The following is a 25,105-nucleotide window of genomic DNA, read 5'->3' as shown; positions in this document are numbered from 1 at the left end:
TGCTTTAGTTTTTTATTTATTGATACTAAATGGCAGAGAGCACTTGGATTGGTAATTTTGTTTTTTCAGCACAAAAGCGCACATTTACCCCAAAAAAGAATGCAGTGTGGGGTAATGGAGGAGCGAATGAGGGAACAAGTGGTGGGGAGGAGTTGAAAAGCATTGTAGGATGAAGAGAACTAGTCTGGTGCTGTCTTGTGTGTATGCTTCATTGACTGACTGTGTGGCCGCTTTACACCCTCAGCTGCTCTTCACAGCTTTCCCTTGAGAGCTACAACTATCACTAAGGGTTGCCTGGACTCAGTGCAAGGTGCATCAACAATAGGTGTACACCATGTATGAGCCAGCCTCCTGCAGTGTGTGCAAGAGAAGGGCTCCACAGAAATGCACACTCCTATGATGATACCTTCGGCAGAGTTGTCTGCAAATGAACTAGTTAACATTCTGTACTTCATCAACGTGTCATTTCCTTATGTTGTGAAAAACAGTATTATGTTAGTATAGTGGCGTGTGCCTGGTAAATAGAGGCAGATTGACACAATGACACTCAATAAGAGTTAGTTTTTCAGATAAACTAATCATGCACAACATTTTATTACATTCAAAGACAAACACCTAGGTTTCCAGGGAATCTCCTGAGGGTGATGCTCTCATTACGCTGCGTTTCCTGCACTGTTCAAATACGTATGTGGGATGGTGTTAGGTAGACGGCAGTCAAAGTCTCCATACACGAAAGGACCCATAGAGTCGTCCAGAGCACAGCTCTAGGATGGACACAGGATCCGTGCACTGCATTGGGAAGTCAAGACCACTGACGACAAGGATATAAAAAACATGTCTCTTTCACACGTGGTCAGCTTAAAGTAACAGGTGCTTTAAGGATATGAATGACAGTCAGCCCAGACAGCAGAAGGAAGAGGAAATAGCTGGGAACAAAACCAACAGCATCCACGAGTCCACCAGCAAAGGCACTGAAGGTAAGCTTGCCCAACACTTCCACTGTGGCAAGAAAACTGTAGTGAGTGGCCTGCAAGAGAAAACATAGGACTTGAGACCTCTTTCACTGTAATGCATCACATATATTTCAAGTTCCGATCATGTTACTGCCCTGCCCTTGGAAAGTTTGCACGTTCCTGGGTAGGAGCGTGTCACTCGTGTTGCACTCAAAAATGAAAATTCTTCAATTCAATGGAATAAAGTAAACGTTGGTTTTGCTCCAAGGTCAATTGTATTTTATTGAACCTTTCAATTTTAGGAATCCATAAACATTCTCAGATTAATTACTTGTGGCACTTGTTATTCGTATTTGCCTGAATGCCCAATGCATTTCGGGCTGTCAGAGCCCTTCGTCAGGGGCGGCACTACAAAAATAGGAGGAAACGAGGAATCAGCCTGATTTTTAGCGATAAAACATCGTATCATGTGTAATAGTAGAATCAAAGGGAATGAAGTGGGTGAACTGGTGAAGAAACAAAAACAGAAGAAAGTGAAAATGGTAGTCCCAACGTACCAAAAGTTGTGCTCTAAACAGGAAGGTAGTGTGTTACTATTCTAAACATTCGTAAACCAAGCCGGTACTTTAGAGTCTTGAGAATGGTAAAAAATACTGCCGTAGTGAGACTAGTGCGTTGAAATGAGCGGAAAAACTGCGTTGACAAGAACAGCGTGGAAATACATCGTGATTCAACCGGGAAACTAGTGCATTAGAATAGACGGGAGGACTGTGTTGACAAAAGCAGCGTGAGAATGCACCATGATTAAAACGGGTGAACCCACGAAGTAAATAATACTTTGACTGTGATATCACCAATAACTAAAAGACGTGACCTGTCATAGAGATTTAAATGTGAACTTACGGGTTAGAATCAAAGTACAGTGTCTTCAATCCGTGAGACGATCATAACGTAACCGGAAGGGTTAGCACGATGTGGCGTGTGACATCTAGTCAGATGCGCAGCATTCAAATAGTCGGCAAGCAATGTGAACTACAAGAAGAAAAGACTCGTAGTTTTAACGCTACAAATATTTTTGCCGAGGAAAGAATATAGCGGTGAAGGGTGTCAAGTGCTGAAAATATAAAAAGTGGTGTGGAATGAAATGATAGAAGCCTGAAGTGTACAAAAGCCACTCAGTTGTAAATTATAATAAAAACGGGATCAAAAATGGAAAACAGTGTAGATAGCATGTAAAGAATAACGTTTGAATAGATGTACACACATGATGAATTTGACCGGCAAATTAATAAAAACTAATTGTAATTGAGGACCTGAGTAAAAAACGTTTATAACAGTGAAATAAGTCAACAGTTGGAGCGACATAATAACAAATGTTTAGAAAGCTGGCAGGTGTTTTTTAGAACATAAACGTTTGCGGTAAACGGGAATATGAATATAAGAACAGGAATAAGAAAATAAGACAGTGGCAGGTATCAGAAGGTTATACAATCGTGTTCCAAGAAGGGACAAAATGTACAGTCAGTATCGCGGGTTGCAGTTCAGGTGATTGGTTACAGGAAACAGCCAAGGTCATACCGTTCGTTAAGACCTTTTGGGTGAAGGGAATCCAGTTTGTTTATCCAGAATATTTCTCTTTGCAAGAGAAATTTAGTATTGTTTCTTCCCTTAATGATGGGTATCTGTTCTAGAATTAGAAAACGTAGTTGACAAATATTTAAAAACAGTGGAAATGGTTGGCAATCGGAGACTTGACCTGTTGAATTCGGATATTGCTTTTGTGTTCATTAAGTCTTATGCGGACTTCTCTTTCAGTTTTTCCCACATAGACTAAGCCACATGGGCATTTTAGCATGTAAATTACGTTTTGACTGTTACACGTCGCAGTTACCTTCAGTTTAATCGAGTGGCCTTTGTGGGGATGTTGAATAGTATTGCCTTTGATAATGGAGTTACAGTTGCCAGTTTAGACAAGGTGTAGTTTCTTTGAAATCGGACGTCGAGGGTGTACTAGAAGTAGATAGAATTTGTTTGAGATTGTGTGCTCTTTGGTAAGCAAATCTGGGAGGTATTTCAAAGATGTTTCTAAAATCTACTTCATTACTTAACATTGGCCAATATCTAAGAATGTTTTTATTAATATGATAACTTTGTGTAGAAAATTTAGACACAAAAACCATCTTGGGTTCTGTCTTTTTTGAAGGTTTCTGTAGAAGTAACATTTGTCGTGTCGATTTATCCGCTTTTGAAATGGCTTTTTCCAAAACTTCTGATGGATACTTGCGTTGTCTGAATTTTTCAATACATGAGGCTTTACTTGTTTCGCATAGATCATTGGTGCTTGATATCCTTTTCAGTCTAAGCAATTGCGAGTATGGAAGATGCTTTTTCAGTGATGGCTGATGAAAACTGTAGAAATGGAGTAAATTGTTACGATCGGTTGATTTGGTATATACTTGTGCAATTAAATGTCCCTTGTTATTCATTATGAGAGTGTCCAAAAATGTTATGGTACTCTTGCTGATAGAGTGAGTGAATTCAATACGATGATCAACAGTATTGAGGATTTTGATAAGAGACTCAAGGTGATGGGTTGAGCCTTTCCACAAGATGAAAATGTCATCGATGTACCTCTTGTAAAGGATGAGGTTTTCAGCCCATTCTTGTTTGGTTAGGATGTTATCAAGTTCAAATCTATACATGTATAGATTCGCGTATGTAGGAGCGGCACAATTGCCCATAGAAGTTCCAGAGCACTGAATGTAGAATCTTCCAGACCATTCAAAGTAACTGTGGTACAGTGTAAAATGCATGAGTTCCATCAGGAAAACCTTTAAATCATTGGGTTTGTCTGTGTTCAAAAGAAACTATTCAATAGCCTCTAATCCTTTGTCATGAGGTATAGAGGTATATAACGATTTAACGTCTATAGTGCAAAGTGTGGTATCTGGAGTGATTTGATCTTGAGTGGATTCGATTATGTTTAGAAAATCTGTGGTATCCTTGATATATGTAATCATGGACTGAACTGTTGGTTGGAAATGTTTGTCCAAATATCTTCCAACAGGTTCGTGTAGTGAATTGATGGTAGAAACAATGGGTCTGAATGGCGGTTTGGTGGCATGTTTGTGGATTTTTGGTAGCATGTAAATATAGGGTATTGATGGATTATCCTTAATTAAGTATTTTTTGTCCTCCTTATTGATGGTCCCCTTTTCAATTGCAGTGTTAATGATCATCGTGAGAATATTGAGGAATTCTTTAGTGGGATCAGATGATACCTGCATGTATACTTCTAAATCATTAACATGTTCATTCACATTGTCTTCGTAAAAGGATGAATCCATAATTACCAATGCTCCTCCTTTGTCAGCTTGTCGTATGGTTATTTCTCGCTTCGTGGCTAGTTCTCTTAAGGTTTGTTGTTCTTTTTGAGTGATGTTACTGAAGTTGTTCCTGTTGTGATACGTGATCTTCTTGAATTCTTTGCACACAATCGTTTCAAAGGCGTCCAATACTTTGTGGCTGATGGGAGCCATGTAAGTACTCTTATTGCGAATTCCCAATAAAGTGTTGTCCCGTGGAATATCTGGTGTGTTCATGATGTTTTGAAAATAGTGTTTCAGTCTCAGTAGACGCATACATTTGAAAAAACGTATTTCTGTCTCAAGCTGATTGGAGTGATATGTCGGAACAAAGGAAGTTCCTTTCTGTAATGTTTGAATTTGAAAATTCGTGAGATGATGACTGGAAATGTTAATTATGAGATTTTCTGACTGCGGGTACTCTTTGCCACTGATTTTGTGATTGTTTTTCCTCCTGGATCTTCTAGTGGCTTTGGGCCTAAACCTAAAAAATGTTGCCTTGTGTCGCTGGTTGAAGGACCTTCAATGGTTGGTTGCTGTAAGTCACCTGTATCAGCTGGTGTGATGTTTATGGGAGAGGCTCTAGGCGGTCTGTTCCTAGTAGAAGAATCGTTCGATGACGTAGCATCCGTGTCTGATGTTTGACCTGTCTGTTTGCGTTGTTGTCTTTTGTATGCATATGCTTCAGCCCACATATACACTTCTCCTAGCTTGTAATCTACATTGTCACGTTTAAATTTTCTGATTTTTCTCTCAATCTCCTTGGTGTATTCTTCAAGCTTCTTATTAAGGTCTGCTAAAGTGGCATTCCAATCTACATCTGATAATTTAGTGGAAATTTCTTGTCGAAGTTCTTCAATTTCTTTATTTAACTCTTCAAGTAATTTGGATAGTTCCTCAACGATTAACAAAATAAGGTCTAATGAGCATTTGTTTAAGATGGCTTCCCATTTTTCAGTAAATCGTGGGTTGTTTTTGCATAAGGTAGATTTTAGAGCGATTCTTAAGCCTCTTGGAATCCGTTGTACTTTATGATACCTGATTAGAGTACTTGCGTGGAGTCTTTGGTTGATGGCTCTTTTGGAAGTGTATAATAGTTGTCTGATATTGGATTGGATTGATGTTATACTTCAGCTGGTTCCTGTAGTGTCCTCAAAAAGTGCATATATACGTTGTGTTTCTTCATGGGTATTCATGAAAGTTTCAGCTCTGCGTTCAGACGAGTTATCGATATCATCCATGGTATGTTGGTGCGCGTTCTGTGTCACTCAGAAAGGGACAAAAAAGTGTAAATGTAAGCAGAATTGTATTACAAATGCTGTCCCGCTCTGTGATTCTATTGCCATGCCAATAAAAATATAGTCAAAAAAGAGCTTGAAACTGGATCTTGTTTCATTAAGAAAAATAAAGGTTTGCTTCTGGGAAAAAATGCACTTTAAAAAAGAAAACTTTTTTATTCAAAATGAAACATGTGAAAGCAAAATAAGCATAGAGCAATGCTATTAAATAGTAAACACCTAGGGCACAAGTTCCAAATCTTCAAGTGCCTTAGAAAGCGAGCATTGACAAAGCCAATAGGTCTCGCCTTTTGGATCTATATGTTCTGCCAATGCCTTCTGGTGATGCTCTACAGCATCCTGCTTTTCCCGACACTGTGCAGCACTGTCAAACAACATGATTGCTACTTGTAGTTGGAAACTGGTATGAGCATGCCTGATGTCATATGCTGGTACAATTTGCTTTAGTTTTTTATTTATTGATACTAAAGAGCACTTGGATTGGTAATTTAGTTTTTTCCGCACAAAAGCGCAAATTTACCCCAAAAAAGAATGCAGTGTGGGGTAATGGAGGAGCGAATGAGGGAACAAGTGGTGGTGAGGAGTTAAAAAGCATTGTACGATGAAGAGAACTAGTCTGGTGCTGTCTTGTGTGCATGCTTCATTGACTGACTGTGTGGCCGCTTTACACCCTCAGCTGCTCTCCACAGCTTTCCCTTGAGAGCTTTGGTCATCAGGAACCACTACAACTATCACTAAGGGTTGCCTGGACTCAGTGCAAGGTGCATCAACAATAGGTGTACACCAAGTATGAGCCAGCCTCCTGCAGTACGTGCAAGAGAAGGGCTCCGCAGAAATGCCCACTCCTATGATGATACCTTCGGCAGAGCCGTCTGCAAATGAACTAGTTAATATTGTGTACTTCATCAACGTGTCATTTCCTTATTTTGTGAAAAACAGTATTATGTTAGTATAGTGGTGTGTGCCTGGTACATAGAGGCAGATTTACACAATGACACTCAATAAGAGTTAGTTTTTCAGATAAACTAATCATGCACAACATTTTATTACATTCAAAGACAACCACCTAGGTTTCCAGGGAATCTCCTGAGGGTAATACTCTCATCACGCTGCGTTTCCTGCACTGTTCAAGTACGTATGTGGGATGGTGTAAGGTAGACAGCAGTCAAAGTCTCCATACACGAAAGGACCCATAGAGTCGTCCAGAGCACCGCTCTAGGATGGACACAGGATCCGTGCACTGCATTGGGAAGTCAAGACCACTGACGACAAGGATATAAAAAACATGTCTCTTTCACACGTGGTCAGCTTAAAGTAACAGGTGCTTTATGGATATGAATGACAGTCAGCCCAGACAGCAGAAGGAAGAGGAAATAGCTGGGAACAAAACCAACAGCATCCACGAGTCCACCAGCAAAGGCACTGAAGGTAAGCTTGCCCAACACTTCCACTGTGGCAAGAAAACTGTAGTGAGTGGCCTGCAAGAGAAAACACAGGACTTGAGAGCTCTTTCACTGTAGTGCATCACATATATTTCAAGTTCCGATCATGTTACTGCCCTGCCCTGGGCATTCTTCAGCAGGACTGGAGGTACAGATTATGCTTTCTTCCTTTGCTTTAATATACACTATTTCAAAACAGCAGCCATTTTAAACATCTCAAAACTACTAATAATTTTCCTATGAACATCAGATAAAACAAACAGTTCAAAAGTCCTTCTTTAATGTCCGCAGCGTGGCCCCAATATAGTCCTCTGTCCTTGCTTGTACTCTCTCTTTCTTCGCTGCTCAGCAGCCAGTTAAGTGTTCTGCTTTGTTTCTCAGGCAGTCAAACAAGTTACTTACCTTCGGTAAAGCCTTTTTGGGTAGAGCCACAGATTCCTCACCTTTTAATTTCCCAGGCGTCAGACTGTTTCTGTAAGATTTTTCTTCGGGCAATAACCCTGCGAGTAAGTAGGTGGTGTCGGTCGGCTTCGCGTGACATCGTCGTCTGCGCTGGAAGTGACATCGGCGTCACCTATATAGGCTCCACCTAGGCACGCTGACGTCAGTTAATATTTCACAACTTTCCACACCAGAAGCGTGGAGCCATGAAGTGCACTTACATTGGTGTGTTTATGAACAACTAGGGCCCTGAAAGGGATCAGCCCTGACCCTAGAAACCTGTCCGCAGTGCAGGGAGGATTGGTGGATAGGTAAGGAATCTGTGGCTAGATCATGTCTCTACCAAATAAGACTTTACCGAAGGTAAGTAACTTGTCCATCTGATAGAGACATCTAGCCACAGATTCCTTACCTTTGAATAGATACCCAAGCAATACCATTCCCAGAGGAGGGACTGCGGACAAGTTTAGACCTGGGAGCCCTGCAAAAATGCCGTCCCTGTGGACTTGACTGTTCAGGCACAAGTGCTTGGTAAACGTGTGCAGGGATACTAACGTTGCTACCTGACAAATATGGAGGACTGAAACTCCATGTTGCATCGCCGTGGTTGCAGCCTTTGCTCCGGTGGAATGAGCCCTTGAGCCTCCAGAAGTTTGCTTTTTGGCTAGAGCATAGCAAACTTTGATGCAGAGGACGACCAGTCGCACGATAGTCAACTTCTGCACTGCACAATCTTTCTTTGTTTCAGAGTACCCCACGAACAGTTGGTCGATATAGGAGGCTGGCTTAGTATATTGTGCACACTCATTTAAGTAATTCACCCTGCACTAATCCAGGCAACCCTTATAGTAATTTAGGGGTTTTTGATAGCCACAGAAAGCTCTCAAAGTGATAGACGTGGAAAGAAGCCTTCAGGCTTATCTTGAAGGAGCGTTCAGCAGTTTGTTTTACCAGTTTAATCCTGTAGTGTAGGTTAAACGAAAAAGTATCATACAATGTTTATATAAAAATACTTCTATTTATTACACAACACTCACTAACACATTGGTATATCTCCATCCCGGAGAGGTCAACATAATATACGACAATACTTTAATTGCAATAAGGTTAGTAGTACAAAATGCAGTGGTCTCCAGGGGGAAACCAAACCATATACTAAGAAAGGGGAATTCAAACTGTAGGAGAAGACGGGACTTGCACCAGAAGATCCAGAGCAGCCGGGTACACACGGAACTACCCAAGGTAATTTTCCAGGAACCCCAAGGAGGCTGTGTGCAGAGTGGAAACACAACCGTGTCCCCAATTAAAGTCAAAGGAGAAGTCGCTGTTGCAGTTTCGGAGAAGAAGGACCCTTCCCAGAGGACCCGGAGAATTCCCTTGGAGGACGATAGGTTGAAGAGCCACCCCACCAGTGGATGATCCAGAGACCAGGTTACCTACACCAGGAAAGCCAGGTGCATAGGGGTGAAGAGACGTCGGAAACCACCGTAGATCACAATGGAAGACTTATAGAAAAGTGCCTCTAGAGAAGAAGGTGAAGCAGTCCGGTGGAACCGATGGGTAGATTCTGGAAGTGAAGAACCTGCAAGCAAAGGGGACAGAGTCTATGCCACCCAGGAGTGACCAGAAGGCATAGAAGAGCAATGCCCACCGATGTCGGGCGGTTCAGACAAGTTAATGGTGACCTTGGCATTGCAGCTGTGAGGACCAGGCAACTCTGAGGAAGACCAAGAGACATGCAAGAGCTGTCCCATGTCGGTGACCAGGAGGTCGGTGTCCAGCGGGAGCACCAACAAGCCTGGGAAGGCACAAATGGCATGGAGAACAAAGAAGGAGCAACGTTGGGACCAACAAGATCCAACAAACTTACCAGAAGCAAGAGAGTCAGAACAGGCCTGAGCAAGCAGGGGAGTCAACTGAGGCAGGAGAAGACCCTCAGGAGGACCCACAAGCCAAAGACACAGGAGCCGCAAGAGGACATAAAGCAGCTCACCAAGAAGGAAGGCATATGGTGCAGCAGATGCGGTGTGAAAGCTGTACTTGGCTGGAGATTCTAGTAGCCTGAAGATCTCTGGAGTGCAGAGCCAACAAGCCTTGGGAACTTCAAGTCAACGCGTTGCACAGGGGTTCAGTCGTAGCGGTTCTGACAAGGTATACTGGCCTCAAAATTGCAGAGAGGACAGGTCAGGACTCGAGGGAGTTGTAGAACCACCACCTATGTTGCTGAACCTTTCAAAGTCCATGGGATATCAGGAGTAGCAGACCGATCAGCTTTGCTGCGGTGCCTGCAGATGCAGGGGAGCGACTCCTTCACTTCAAGGGAGATTACTTTGGGTGTCCTTGATGACCACAGGTCTTTGGAAGAAGCATAGACACAGATGATGAAGAAGACTTGCACAACATGGAGACCAGGAGCAGCAGGAGTCTTCCTTGGTGCACACTTGGTTCCAGATGAAGTCCAGCAAAGTCCAAATGTGCAGACGGTCGAAGAGTGATGTGGTTTCAGGCTTGAGTCATGTCCCATGACGAATCTGAAGAGCCACCCACAGGTAATCCCTTAAGAACCCCAGGGAAAAGGGTTGGAATGACTCAGGGGTCCCTCCCAGAGGAGGGGCTGGACAGAGGGGAGAATACTCTCATGTCCTTAGTTCAGTTTTGCGCCAGAGCGGGAGCCAAGGGCACCTTGAACTGTCTCAAACTGGAGTATGCAAGGAGGGTACCAAATGTGCCCTTCAAAAGCAGTCTGGTGGCGCTGGCAAGCACCCCATACCCCAGCTCAATAATTAGGTTTGTATCTTGGGGAATGCCTCCGGGTGCGGTCGGGGGGACCCTTCAGGTTGAGGCTGCAGGCGTCAGCTTGAGGGAGGTCAGGGATCACCAGATCCGAGGTCAGGATCGCTGGGGAGACCTCCTTGGGGTGTTGGGCCACATGTTCGCCTGGACCACGGTTATGACACTCCTGGGCCCTGGCACTGTGTAGATGTATTATCTAATTAGCTTTCCATATCGGTGCTGATGAATTGCTGCAGATCATTTTTTTTACTAAGTTAAGGCAAGAAACATGTTAAACTCACAATAAATCACCCACCAGAGATCATTGCCTCCGCTGGTGGCAACCATACTTTTAATGAGACAGGTGGACACGCAGAATAATAAGTCCCTAGTCCTGTACCCTACCTGATCTTTTTTAATCACTTACCACTCTCCACTAACACCAGCACACATCTACACCTAGGGCCCTATACAGACACTTCACAAAACGGCCTAGGATAAAAGATCCCTGCTTAAGAGCCCCCTTGTGGGGGCCCATCAAGGATTGCAGCGCCACCTTGGCGAGGAGCAAAGGCAAAGGCTCTATGATGAAGCATGGCACCCTGTAAAGGTGTGTGAGGGCTCTAATTACAAAAGGGACAACCCCCTCTTGCCACTGTACTTCACTTGACAGGTTACAACATTTGAAGATGTTACTTCTCTTTCCTACAGGAACTGCATACCTAAGAAAGACAGTACTAGAATAACGAATGCTCTACCAACTTCTACCCGACAAGAGGACAACGTTTCTGTGGCGGATGCAAAGGACAGGCCAGTAGCATCAAAGCAAACGGTAAGTATCCTTCCTTCTGCCCAGATGAGAGTAGGGGTGCGACTGGCAGGTTTCCTCCTGGCCTGGGCTTCAATCACTTCAGACGCATGGGTATTACAAACAGTGCAGAGCTTCCACATAGAGTGTTACGGTTGCCCTTACCAGGTTATCTGCCCAAGGCCTATATGCTTCTCTGCCTGCGACGCAGCGCTTATAGACGACAAGGTCTGGCCCTCCTGCACAAAGGTGCCATCTGTCATCCGGGTTGCACCCCAATGGGTTTCTAAGCAACATTTTTGTGGTCCACAAGACCGACAAAGGCCCCAGACCAGTTATTAATCTCAGGTACTTCAACGAGTGGCTGGTCTACTGCCACCTCAAGATGGAAGGACGTCATTTCCTCAGGGATGTGCTGCTTACATCAGATTGGATGGTGTGCCTGGACCTGAAGGACACATACCTGTCAGTCCCAGTGTTTCCTCACCGCGGATTCCTGCAGTTTCTGTGGCAGTCCCAGACTTTCAAGTTCACTGCGCTCCCATTCGTCTCTTGTCAGCCCCTTAACCCCCGTAGTGCATCACAAAGGTCCTCAAACCGGCTGTAGAATTCCTCAGAGTGTAAGGGATCGGGCTAAATGTCTACCTGGAGGAGATTCACCTCATTGCTCAATGCTCCAAGAAACCTGTCTCCCACTTACAGACTGCGATCAACCTCTTGCGCGGTCTAGGGTTGTAATCAATGAAAAGTTGTCGCTTCTCTCCCCTGTCCCAAAGAGCAATTTTCTTAGACTTTGTCGAAGATTTTTCTACGGTGTCCCTCAGCCTTCCTTCTTGGAAGATGATAAAGATCAGGAACGAACACCACCAAACCCTAGCCAAGCCTTAAACATCACTCAGACAGATTTCCTGCCTGGTGGGCCTCCTCTCTTCCTCGATCCAGGCAATCTTCTCAGGGCCGCTCCATTATCGAGCCCTACTGCGACTAAAGGTGCATCATCTGAGGAAGGGTCTGACATACACCCAGTCAGTTCCGCCGACAGATGAGGTCCAAGAGGAAATAGGATGGTGGCTTATCCATATGGAAGCATGGAATTGGAGGGCAATCCTTGGTTCCACTTCCGACTTGGTGATTGAATTGGACGCCAGCAGGTCTGGCTGGGGTGCCCGGTGTGGACATTTCGCCACAGCAGGAAGTTGGTCACCGAAGAACAGAGCTTACATATATATTGTATAGCGCTCCTGGTAAGATAATTTGCGGTCCTGTTTTGGACCGAGAATCGAATACAGTCTTGTGTCCTGTTAAAAATGGACACTGTCTCAGCAGTGAGATATATCAATCATTTGAGAGGCACCATGTGCCACGCCCTGGCAGAAATGGCAAATGATTTCTGGAACTTTTCTCTGGAAAATCAGGTATCTGTCACTGCGGAGTACCTCCCAGGCTAAGTGAACCAAATAGTGGATTTGCACTCCAGGTACTTCCAGGACTCGAGTCTATGAAAGCTGGATCCTCAGGTCTTCCAAAGACTAAAGGACTCCTGGGGCCCTTTCTTGATGGACCGGTTTGTGTTGTGTCTCGATCACCAGCTGCGGCGGTTGTTCAGCTAGAGACTGGACCTGCAGGCGATGGCAACAGATACATTTCCACAAGACAGGAATCAGGAGCCAGGTTATGCTTTTCCCTCCTTCATAAAGATCACTCAGGCGTCGGCTCAGATGCACCAGCAACAGGACGAGGTGGTCATGATAACGTCTGTATAAGGGTCGCAGGAGTCGTTTCCGGTTCTTCTGGAACATTCTTGGGATTCTCCAATCCGACTTTCTGGGTTTCCTCACATTCTGTTCAATCCGGATCTAATGCTACATCGGCAGGTAACGGACGGATACTTGCAGTTACTGGCGTGGCAGATAACAGACAACCCCAGGCTTTACATGGCATGTTGAAGTCCTCCTATCCAGCGCCTGGGTGGACAGTACTTCCAAATGATAACCGCTCTTCTTGGACAAGATGGGTACATTGGTGTTTGCGATGAGGTGTGGGTCCCGTGGGCACAGATATAGTACAGGTGCTGAATTTTCTGCCCAGTCTAGCAGAAGACGAGTTAGCATACCATTCGATTAATGCCTATGGGCCCGCTATTTCTGCGGGACATGCTCCCAATGACGGGGACCCGGTGGGAGAACATCCGTTTGCTTGCCGGTTGCTTAGATACATTCACATTTATCCCCCTCCTTAACCACGTTATTTAGTACTTTCAGACATGATCTTGGTCCTGAAACCTTTCCTGTCACGGCAACCGAATAGGTTTTTATCCGAGAAAGAACTTTCAACTAAATTAGCAATGCTTCTTTGCTTTGTCTTGTGCAGGCAGGTTTTGGATGCGCATGCATTGTATTTCACAGCCAGAGTATTTTCTCGAGATGGGGTAGTTTTTACAATAAGTAGACATACCAAATCAAATGCTCGTACAATATCTTATCCAGCATTCAGAAACTCTCCTAAGCTGTGTGCTGTGCACTGCCACAAAGCATATGAGGAAATGACTGAAGAGGTCTGACCTCCGGGCGAAAAGCAGCTTCTCATTGCATTCAGGAAACCATACAAAGTGGTGTTGTCTCCAACAATAGTCCGATGGGTCCGTTGGGTGATGCAAGAAGCTGGCATAGATACCAAAGTGTTCGGGGCACAGTCCGCACAGTGAGCAATGGTTTAGAAAGTTTTCTAACTGGGGGCACACCCAGAGGATCTATTGCGTGCAGCGGATTGTACCTCAGACTCTGGTTTTGAGAGAGTCGATTTTAAGCCGGTGGGGGAAGTGGCTGAATTGGTGGTGAGTAAGCTTTGAACTAGCATAATCCTCACCTCCGGTTCTAACGTAGAATGAACATTTGCCTAACTGTGTGAAGGTAAGTTTCAATTCTATTAAGGAAATGGAGGCGAGGATTATCTTACCCGGCGGTCAAGAGAGACACGCACCCGCCCTGTTATAAAGTAAGTAATCTTGTTTCCATGTTAAAGCTTACAATCCTATAGTGTCCAGCCGTTAATATGGTTACGTTGTCCTTGTCTCTGCATGCAGTAATGGTTATACAGTGTTACCTGCTTTTGACCAAGGATGGTTTGGAATGGAATGGAAACGTTGCAGGGATTGGCGGATCGAAATCAGATGCGTGAAATGGAATTTACGGCATGATTCATGCAAAGAAAGAGGGAGTACAAGCAGAGACAGAGGATTATGTTGGGACCACTCTTCGAACATTAAAGAAGGACTTTTATACTGTTTGCATTCCCAGATGTTCATGGGAAAAGTAGTATTGAGATGTTTAAAATGGCTGCTGTTTTGAAATGGAGAATATTAAAGCGAAGGAAAAAAGCATAATCCACGCCTTCACATCCTTAATAGAATTGAAACTTACCTTCACACAGTTCAGCAAATTTTCATTCTTCTGTGTAAATAAACAATATCTACAGGGATGGTTGAGTGAATCAGTAATTGGAGGGAAGATTACAGAACGCTTTATTTACTTTATTAGTTTGTCAATGTTACTGAGTCTTTCACTTTCATCTTTGGGTTCAAGCTTCTCCTTTCAGTATATGTAATTATCCATTACATATACTGAAAGGAGAAGCTTGAACCCAAAGATTTCTCTAGGGACACTCCTCGTCAATAGTTTATAATGGTGAATAAATGGGTAAAGGGTGGACTTAATAGCAACACAGCAATTATTTGTGTTCAAAATGCCCTAAATTCTGTTCACGCGGTTAATATGGCAGGTTTTAAATCGAGGTTGGAGTGGGGGAGGTTTCTGTGTGGTGCAAACTTCATAACTACGCATACATGGCAATTTTTTTACGTTGATGAAGGGCATTTGCTAGGCATTATGAATTGATATAAATAGAATGCATGTAATTATAATCCACTCATTCATTGAAGTTTGTTAGACTAACAGGGGTTCTTTCTGATTTCTAGACTTATACAGCTTTCCCTGACGAAGGGCATCTTCAAGGCCCGAAATGCATTGGATTTAAGTTCTCAAGCTGTTTTTTGTGAAGTACATGGCCCTACGTGGAGCAATAAGAGGCCTGGATGGGCACAATTGCCTCATGAGAAGCAAACGGGGTCCTTTGAATAGCATTGTTGTCAATAAACTGTGTTAAGTTACAAAGATGGATTATGAAGAAAACAAGGAATAAAAATGCTGAATTTACAAAGGTTGGAATTTCCCCTTCTTATGCAGTGCGATTGGAATGCAACAGATCTCTGCTGCTATTTTGTCTGATATTATTATTCACGTGCCACGAGGCGAGGCACGTTTCCAATCTGCACGCAAACTTGCCTAAATGGATTACTATGAGAAAGTCGATAAAGAAAGGTGTGCAACTGCATCTCTATGAGCATTTAACAATGAATTTTTTGCCTCACCAGCAGGACTGCACCCGCACTAAAATGACTCTTTTGTTCGCGCTACAACTCCGGAGACAATGCTTCCTTAATTCACAAACCAGAAGTCATATCCGACCCGTGGAATGGTGGCATAGACAGCCATGAACTAACAAAGTGACCATAGGTCTTAATTCGGACATGTTACATCAAGATGAATGAAATTATTATTCATTGTTTAATCTGTTTAGATTAATGTATTTAACCCTATTCAATTGCCTTTTTCAATTGTAGTTTTTTATGTTAGTATAGCATCATTGAACTTTTATAATTTGACACGGGATGTGGGAGGTCGAAAGCTCCTTTTATTTTGGAATAGTTTGAGAGCAATGGTAGATGGGACCTGTAGTTGTTTCAGTTTACTAGGATGCTGGTTTAGTATTTCAAGTATTCTTTTACGACACAAGACTGCATATAGTTTAAGTGAATTGTGGTAACCCATCGCGATTGGTTCAATTCAGCTCAGAAAGAGAGGTTAAATTACAAACGCAGGTGAAGAACATTTAGCTGCTAGCCGTCTTGGCAGAGAGAGAGATGAGCGAGTTGCGAGCAGTCACGATCAGTTTCAACAGATTAACTGGTAAATGGGTTTAACTCGGGGTGGAGGGGAGCGTCATTATAGAATTAATTTCAACTCTCATTTTCCTAAAGTTAAGAGCATCGGAAAGAAAAAAAAGGGTTCACTCAGGGAACATTAGGCAGGGTGAATGTTTGCTTAACCACGCGGTTAATATGGCAGGTTTTAAATCGAGGTTGGAGTGGGGGAGGTTTCTGTGTGGTGCAAACTTCATAACTACGCATACATGGCAATTTTTTTACGTTGATGAAGGGCATTTGCTAGGCATTATGCATTGATATAAATAGAATGCATGTAATTATAATCCACTCATTCATTGAAGTTTGTTAGACTAACAGGGGTTCTTTCTGATTTCTAGACTTATACAGCTTTCCCTGACGAAGGGCATCTTCAAGGCCCGAAATGCATTGGATTTAAGTTCTCAAGCTGTTTTTTGTGAAGTACATGGCCCTACGTGGAGCAATAAGAGGCCTGGATGGGCACAATTGCCTCATGAGAAGCAAACGGGGTCCTTTGAATAGCATTGTTGTCAATAAACTGTGTTAAGTTACAAAGATGGATTATGAAGAAAACAAGGAATAAAAATGCTGAATTTACAAAGGTTGGAATTTCCCCTTCTTATGCAGTGCGATTGGAATGCAACAGATCTCTGCTGCTATTTTGTCTGATATTATTATTCACGTGCCACGAGGCGAGGCACGTTTCCAATCTGCACGCAAACTTGCCTAAATGGATTACTATGAGAAAGTCGATAAAGAAAGGTGTGCAACTGCATCTCTATGAGCATTTAACAATGAATTTTTTGCCTCACCAGCAGGACTGCACCCGCACTAAAATGACTCTTTTGTTCGCGCTACAACTCCGGAGACAATGCTACCTTAATTCACAAACCAGAAGTCATATCCGACCCGTGGAATGGTGGCATAGACAGCCATGAACTAACAAAGTGACCATAGGTCTTAATTCGGACATGTTACATCAAGATGAATGAAATTATTATTCATTGTTTAATCTGTTTAGATTAATGTATTTAACCCTATTCAATTGCCTTTTTCAATTGTAGTTTTTTATGTTAGTATAGCATCATTGAACTTTTATAATTTGACACGGGATGTGGGAGGTCGAAAGCTCCTTTTATTTTGGAATAGTTTGAGAGCAATGGTAGATGGGACCTGTAGTTGTTTCAGTTTACTAGGATGCTGGTTTAGTATTTCAAGTATTCTTTTACGACACAAGACTGCATATAGTTTAAGTGAATTGTGGTAACCCATCGCGATTGGTTCAATTCAGCTCAGAAAGAGAGGTTAAATTACAAACGCAGGTGAAGAACATTTAGCTGCTAGCCGTCTTGGCAGAGAGAGAGATGAGCGAGTTGCGACCAGTCACGATCAGTTTCAACAGATTAACTGGTAAATGGGTTTAACTCGGGGTGGAGGGGAGCGTCATTATAGAATTAATTTCAACTCTCATTTTCCTAAAGTTAAGAGCATCGGAAAGAAAAAAAAGGGTTCACTCAGGGAACATTAGGCAGGGTGAATGTTTGCTTAACCACGCGGTTAATATGGCAGGTTTTAAATCGAGGTTGGAGTGGGGGAGGTTTCTGTGTGGTGCAAACTTCATAACTACGCATACATGGCAATTTTTTTACGTTGATGAAGGGCATTTGCTAGGCATTATGAATTGATATAAATAGAATGCATGTAATTATAATCCACTCATTCATTGAAGTTTGTTAGACTAACAGGGGTTCTTTCTGATTTCTAGACTTATACAGCTTTCCCTGACGAAGGGCATCTTCAAGGCCCGAAATGCATTGGATTTAAGTTCTCAAGCTGTTTTTTGTGAAGTACATGGCCCTACGTGGAGCAATAAGAGGCCTGGATGGGCACAATTGCCTCATGAGAAGCAAACGGGGTCCTTTGAATAGCATTGTTGTCAATAAACTGTGTTAAGTTACAAAGATGGATTATGAAGAAAACAAGGAATAAAAATGCTGAATTTACAAAGGTTGGAATTTCCCCTTCTTATGCAGTGCGATTGGAATGCAACAGATCTCTGCTGCTATTTTGTCTGATATTATTATTCACGTGCCACGAGGCGAGGCACGTTTCCAATCTGCACGCAAACTTGCCTAAATGGATTACTATGAGAAAGTCGATAAAGAAAGGTGTGCAACTGCATCTCTAAGAGCATTTAACAATGAATTTTTTGCCTCACCAGCAGGACTGCACCCACACTAAAATGACTCTTTTGTTCGCGCTACAACTCCGGAGACAATGCTACCTTAATTCACAAACCAGAAGTCATATCCGACCCGTGGAATGGTGGCATAGACAGCCATGAACTAACAAAGTGACCATAGGTCTTAATTCGGACATGTTACATCAAGATGAATGAAATTATTATTCATTGTTTAATCTGTTTAGATTCATGTATTTAACCCTATTCAATTGCCTTTTTCAATTGTAGTTTTTTATGTTAGTATAGCATCATTGAACTTTTATAATTTGACACGGGATGTGGGAGGTCGAAAGCTCCTTTTATTTTGGAATAGTTTGAGAGCAATGGTAGATGGGACCTGTAGTTGTTTCAGTTTACTAGGATGCTGGTTTAGTATTTCAAGTATTCTTTTACGACACAAGACTGCATATAGTTTAAGTGAATTGTGGTAACCCATCGTGATTGGTTCAATTCAGCTCAGAAAGAGAGGTTAAATTACAAACGCAGGTGAAGAACATTTAGCTGCTAGCCGTCTTGGCAGAGAGAGAGATGAGCGAGTTGCGAGCAGTCACGATCAGTTTCAACAGATTAACTGGTAAATGGGTTTAACTCCGGGTGGAGGGGAGCGTCATTATAGAATTAATTTCAACTCTCATTTTCCTAAAGTTAAGAGCATCGGAAAGAAAAAAAAGGGTTCACTCAGGGAACATTAGGCAGGGTGAATGTTTGCTTAACCACGCGGTTAATATGGCAGGTTTTAAATCGAGGTTGGAGTGGGGGAGGTTTCTGTGTGGTGCAAACTTCATAACTACGCATACATGGCAATTTTTTTACGTTGATGAAGGGCATTTGCTAGGCATTATGAATTGATATAAATAGAATGCATGTAATTATAATCCACTCATTCATTGAAGTTTGTTAGACTAACAGGGGTTCTTTCTGATTTCTAGACTTATACAGCTTTCCCTGACGAAGGGCATCTTCAAGGCCCGAAATGCATTGGATTTAAGTTCTCAAGCTGTTTTTTGTGAAGTACATGGCCCTACGTGGAGCAATAAGAGGCCTGGATGGGCACAATTGCCTCATGAGAAGCAAACGGGGTCCTTTGAATAGCATTGTTGTCAATAAACTGTGTTAAGTTACAAAGATGGATTATGAAGAAAACAAGGAATAAAAATGCTGAATTTACAAAGGTTGGAATTTCCCCTTCTTATGCAGTGCGATTGGAATGCAACAGATCTCTGCTGCTATTTTGTCTGATATCTAAATTCTGTTCAGGCACAGCCTTTTCTCTCTGGGACCACCTTGAACTCCTTGATCAACTTCAAAAAAATTGTGGGACAGAGGTGAAGACAGAATAATGGCTTTCCACATTTGAAAAGATCCCCTGAACCAATTAAGGATATCGTGAACTCCCATGACACATTGACGGCACATACAAACAATTCCTTTAGGGTGGAATGATTTAGAAAACATGGCAAGATAATGTCACACTTGGCAAGATATTCTGATACTGCCCTTGAATAAATACAAAGGGACTGAAATTGAATTTTATTTTATCTGAGGGAACATCCTTTCCACCCATAATGAAAGCAAAATTGGAAGCCCATTCAAACAGCATTAGATTTAGAATTTTAATGAAGACTTACATTGTACTATTTTTGCTTCCTTAATCTGGACATATGTCTCTTTTGGAGAAATCTTTGGCCAGCTCTGCACAACAGCGGGATAGAGAGAATCTATCCAATTAAAATGGTCTTTTCTAGGACCATGACCACCTCAACCTTGTTTTTTCATCACAGTGGAAAACATCTTCTTGGCCTCCAACACCAACTTGGCTTGAAACATTGTTAAGTTCCTCAAGTGGTATTCCTCCAAGGAATAACTCCGATAAAAGTGTCAAAATCTTGTCTTCTTCGTGAGTGGCATAGCATGTTTTCTTGAGATGATGGAGAGCTGTAGCAAAGACAGCTGCATGTGTACAGTGGATTGTTGTGATCCCCAACCTGGCCACCATTGTGCACGAGTGGTGACTGAATTGGTTCTTGCTTGGCTTTGAGTATTTATTAGGCTGGTGAGACACAAGCCTTTGGCGAGAAAACAATATAGCTGAGCAATTGTGTTAGGGAAGAACAACAACCCAACAAAGAACGCCCAACAAAAAGCCCATACTTAACATGGCCTGTAGGGTAGGCTGTCAGAATAAACTTAAGAGTGCAAGTGGACCTAAAGGACTGTAGAGAGCAATGGTTGGCTACCTTCTGCCATCATTGACTATTCCTGTTCACGCAAAAGCCTCACAGCATTGCAGCCTTCGCTCACAGTCCAGCTGCAAGTGAATCGCGTCTTTATATTTTCAGCAAAGGTGACTATTCTACTCTGGCGATCTCCACCTGGAGATAGGGACATTATGAATGATATTTGACATCACAACAGGCAGTAAGCCGAGGAGTACAGCACACCTTAATAAAACTCAACATGAACACACTAGCATCACAAGTGCCCTTGAAGACTCAGTATTTCAAATTCAGTTATCTGAATAAGCTGTGCCCTCAGCAATGAGAGTTTGGTATTACATGCTGTCTGCATTTATTAGATGCACAAGCTTCTGACTTTTGATTCAAACTATCTTTCAGACTCAAAGCCATAACACCCATCACTCGGTCACACATATTCCCTTCTTCTAGTATAAGTGAGCCATACCTGACTACTGTCACTCGGTCACACACATCACTGATCACTGGAATAGGTGAGCCATATTTGTACACTCTCACACGGTCACATATAGCCCATTCTCTGCAACAGGCAAACCTTACCCGAACCCTGTTACTCGGTCACATATATGCCATACTCCAGTGTAAATTAGCTGTAGCCCCCTGACTCTGGTGTGGTTGAGTCATACACGTAGCCACTTATACAATCACATATATATCCTGTCCTCTCGTGTAGGGGAGTCATAGAAGTCAAATCTAATACAATCATACATATCCCGTCCTCTGTGATAGGCGAGTCATACATGTAACCTCTAATACAATCACACTTATATCCTGTTCTCCGGGGTAGGTGAGTCATACATGTAACCACTAATACAATCACATATGTCCCGTCCTCAGGTGTAAGTGAGCCATACAGGTTACATCTAATACAATCACATATATCCTGTCTTCTCGTGTAGGCGAGTCATACACGTAACAACTAATACAATCACATATATCACGTCCTCTAGGGTAGGTGAATCATACACGTATTATCTAATACAATCACAAATATCCCGTCCTCTGGAGTAGGTGAGTCATACACGTAACCACTATTACAACTAGGGGTGGGCGGAATTTGCGTAATCGCGTTACGCAAATCTCCGCGAACATGCAGAAATTCCGCGAACACGCGGAATTGCATGTTCGCGATGCTTTTTTCCTGTTCACAGTTGCTGTTTGCGTGCTCAGGGAGTAATATCTCGCGAACACGCATTTTGAGAACGCGAACAAGAAAAAATTTCGCGAAGTCGCGGAAATCAGAATTTTGGGCAATTTCGCGTTCTCCGCGGAACGCGAAATTACCGAAATTCCGCGAGCGGAACGGAATTTACCGCCCAGGCCTAATTACAACCACATAGAGCCCTACCTCTGGTGAAGGGGAGTCATACATATAATAAAATCAAATATATATATCCCATCTTTTGGTGTAGGTGAGTCATACACGTACGTAACCTCTAAAACAATAACATATATCCTGTCCTCCGGTGTAAGGGAGTCATACAAGTAACATCTAAAACAATCACATATATCCCCTCTTCAGGTGTAGGTGAGTCATACACGTAACCTCTAATACCATCACATATATCCCATCCTCCAGGGTAAGTGAGTCATACACACAACATACAATAGAATCACATATATCCCGTCTTCTAGTGTACGTGAGTCATGCACATAACCTTTAATACAATCACATATCCAATCCTGTGGTATAGGTGAATCATAAACGTTAAATGTAATACAATCACATATGTCCCGTCCTCTGGAATAGGTTAGTCATTCATGTAACCTCTAATACAACCACATACATCCTGTCCTCCGGTGTGAGTCATATATGTAACCTTTATAACAATCACATACAGCCCGACCTCTGGGTTAGGTGAGTCATACATATAACATTTAATACAATCACACATATATATCCCGTCCTCCGGTGTAGGTGAGTCATACACGTAACTACTAATACAATCACATATATGTCTCATCCCCTGGTGTAGGTGAGTCATACACATAACCTCTAATACAATTACATATATCCCTTCCTCCAGTGTAATACGTGAAACATCTAATACAATCACATATAAAACCCATCTTCTGGTATAGGGGAGTCATACACCTAACCACTAATACAATCACATATATCCCACCCAAGGTGTGGGTGAGTCACAAACGTAACCACTAATACAATCACATGTATCCCGTCCTCTGGTGTACGTGAGTCATACACGTGACCTCTAAAATAATCACATAAATTCTGTCCTCTGGTGTAGATAAGCCATATACGTAACTTCTGATACAGTCACATATATGCCACCCCCCCGAAGAAACATCTAAGACAATCACATATACAACCCATCTTCTGGGGTAGGTGTGTCATACACCTAACTAATAATACAATCACATATATCCCATCCTAGGTGTGAGTGACTCATACAGGTAATATCTAATACAATCACATATATCCCAACTACGGGGTAAGTGAGTCATACCCGTAACCTCTGATACAGTCACATATATCCCATCCTCCGGTGTGAGTCATACACGTAACCTCCGATACAGTCACATATATCCCGTTCTCCGGTGTGAGTCATACACGTACCCTCTGATACAGTCACATATATCCCGTTCTCCAGTGTGAGTCATACACGTATCCTCTGATACAGTCACATATATCCCGTTCTCCGGTGTGAGTCATACACGTACCCTCTGATACAGTCACATATATCCCGTTCTCCGGTGTGAGTCATACACGTACCCTCTGATACTGTCACATATATCCCATCCTTCCGAGTAAGTGAGTCATACACGTAACCTCTGATGCAGTCACATATATCCCATCCTTCGGTGTGAGCCATACATATAACCTGTGTTACAGTCACATACATCCCGTAGTCCAATGTATGCGAGTCATACACCTAACCACGAATACAATCACATATATCTGATCATAAATGCGAGTGAGTCATACAGGTAACATCTAATACACTCACATACAGCCCATCCTCCAGTGTAAGTGAGTCATACACATAACCTCTGATACAGTCACATATATCCTGTCCTCCGGTGTAAGTCATACATGTAACCTCTGATACAGTCACATACATCCCGTAGTCCGATGTACGTGAGTCATACATGTAACATCTAATACAATCATACATATCCCGTCCTACGGTGAGGTGAGTCATACATGTAACCTCTATAACAATGGAATAGTTTCTTCCCTATAACTCCAGTTCTCTCGTAGGGCTATTTCCATTATAGTCCCAAGCACTGAATAGTCCCGTCCACGTGCGGGGACCCCGGAGCACTTCAATATATCTTAAGTGTAGACTTTTGCCTTTCTTGAGGAATGCCTGCAAAGACAGTTAAGTAAGAGACAGATTATGCAGCCTATAACCAAGGTTACAATGGCCACATTCTTCATCATGAAGACAAAAAAGGGCCAAATTAAAGTAAATAAGGACAAAATGAGATGATTTGCAAGCAGCATAAATCCCCCTCACAAACTCTTTTTTATGATAGGAATACAGGAGAGCAGGACAGAGTAGCCTCATAGGCAGTTATTATCTGGCTAAAAAAGAAACTGCACCTTTAGGAACCCTGAGAACACCAGTATCCCATCATGCTCAGCAGATGGCAGTTGCTTCAGTTCTTTTTGAAGGCGAAGTGAGAGCATATGTATTTTGCATAAATACCTCTTTCCATTCCACCGTGGAGGTGGTAGGGTTGCTTATCACTATAATGGAAATGCTCCTACGAAAGAACTGGAGTTACAGGTAAGAAATTGCTCCTTCTCTTGCAGGGGATTCCCATTTATAGTCATAAGCACTGAATAGAATAGCAAGAGCGGTGGAGGGGACCGAGGATGAACTAGGATGTTCCAGCAAAGAGATTCCTGAGGAAGCCTGCTCCACTTGAGCATCTGCTCAAGCATCAGAGTCTAGGCAATAATGCTTTTTGAACGTATGAACTGATTTCCAAGGGATTGCAGTACTAATTTCTGGACTAGGCATGTTCCTTCATAAAGCAGCAGTAGTCAGCTCACCCCTAGTGGAGTGTGCTTTACGGTTAGGTGAGAGTGTTTTGGTAGCTTTTTGATAGCACAATAGGATACAAGAAAAACTATCCAACGGGGAAAGGATTGCTTGTAGGTGGCTAAACCTGTATGGACCGGATCATAGTTAAAAATCAATTGGTGCAATCCGTGGATATTCAGTGTTTTCTCCTCACATCCAGGGAATGAAGAGTTCTTTCCGCTGGAGTAGAGGGATTCTGAAAGAATGTAAGTAATGAGATAGTCTGGTAGACATGAAAGTCTGACATAACCTTTGGGAGGAATTTTGGGTGAGTTCTTAGAGCCACTTTGCTAGGGCGAAGACAACAGTGTATGGTTCATTGTAGAACAGAGTTTTGCTCTCATTAACCATGCAGGCAGATGTGATCGCCACAAGGAAAAAGATTCCCAAGATAGATGTTAGAGAGATGCTTTGTGTATGGGCCCATGAGGAGTCCTGTATAAAGCATACAGGA

The 25,105-nt window shown here is 42.6% G+C and overlaps 1 protein-coding gene across 9 annotated transcripts in view; it reads right to left on the bottom strand.

Annotated features, from left to right (window-relative positions):
* Window positions 1-561: 561 nt before the first annotated feature.
* The window catches only part of SLC33A2 (solute carrier family 33 member 2), a 178,593-nt gene continuing 154,049 nt past the window's right edge, over window positions 562-25,105 (bottom strand). For 7 of the 9 annotated variants that reach the window (XM_085604373.1, XM_085604370.1, XM_085604372.1 and 4 more), the window contains exon 6: window positions 1,210-7,094. In XM_085604373.1, the coding sequence (XP_085460499.1) occupies window positions 6,921-7,094 (174 nt within the window). In that variant the 3' untranslated portion in view covers window positions 1,210-6,920. Of the gene's footprint in view, window positions 1,028-1,209; window positions 7,095-25,105 lie in introns of those variants that run through there. The other 2 variants (XR_014961368.1, XM_085604374.1) reach the window with 2 other exon arrangements.

This window comes from Triturus cristatus, chromosome 5_1, assembly GCF_964204655.1.
Source record: "Triturus cristatus chromosome 5_1, aTriCri1.1, whole genome shotgun sequence".
Classification (NCBI taxonomy): Eukaryota; Metazoa; Chordata; class Amphibia; order Caudata; family Salamandridae; genus Triturus; species Triturus cristatus.
Note: the sequence above shows the minus strand (reverse complement) of the source record. Positions and strands in the feature narration are given on the sequence as shown.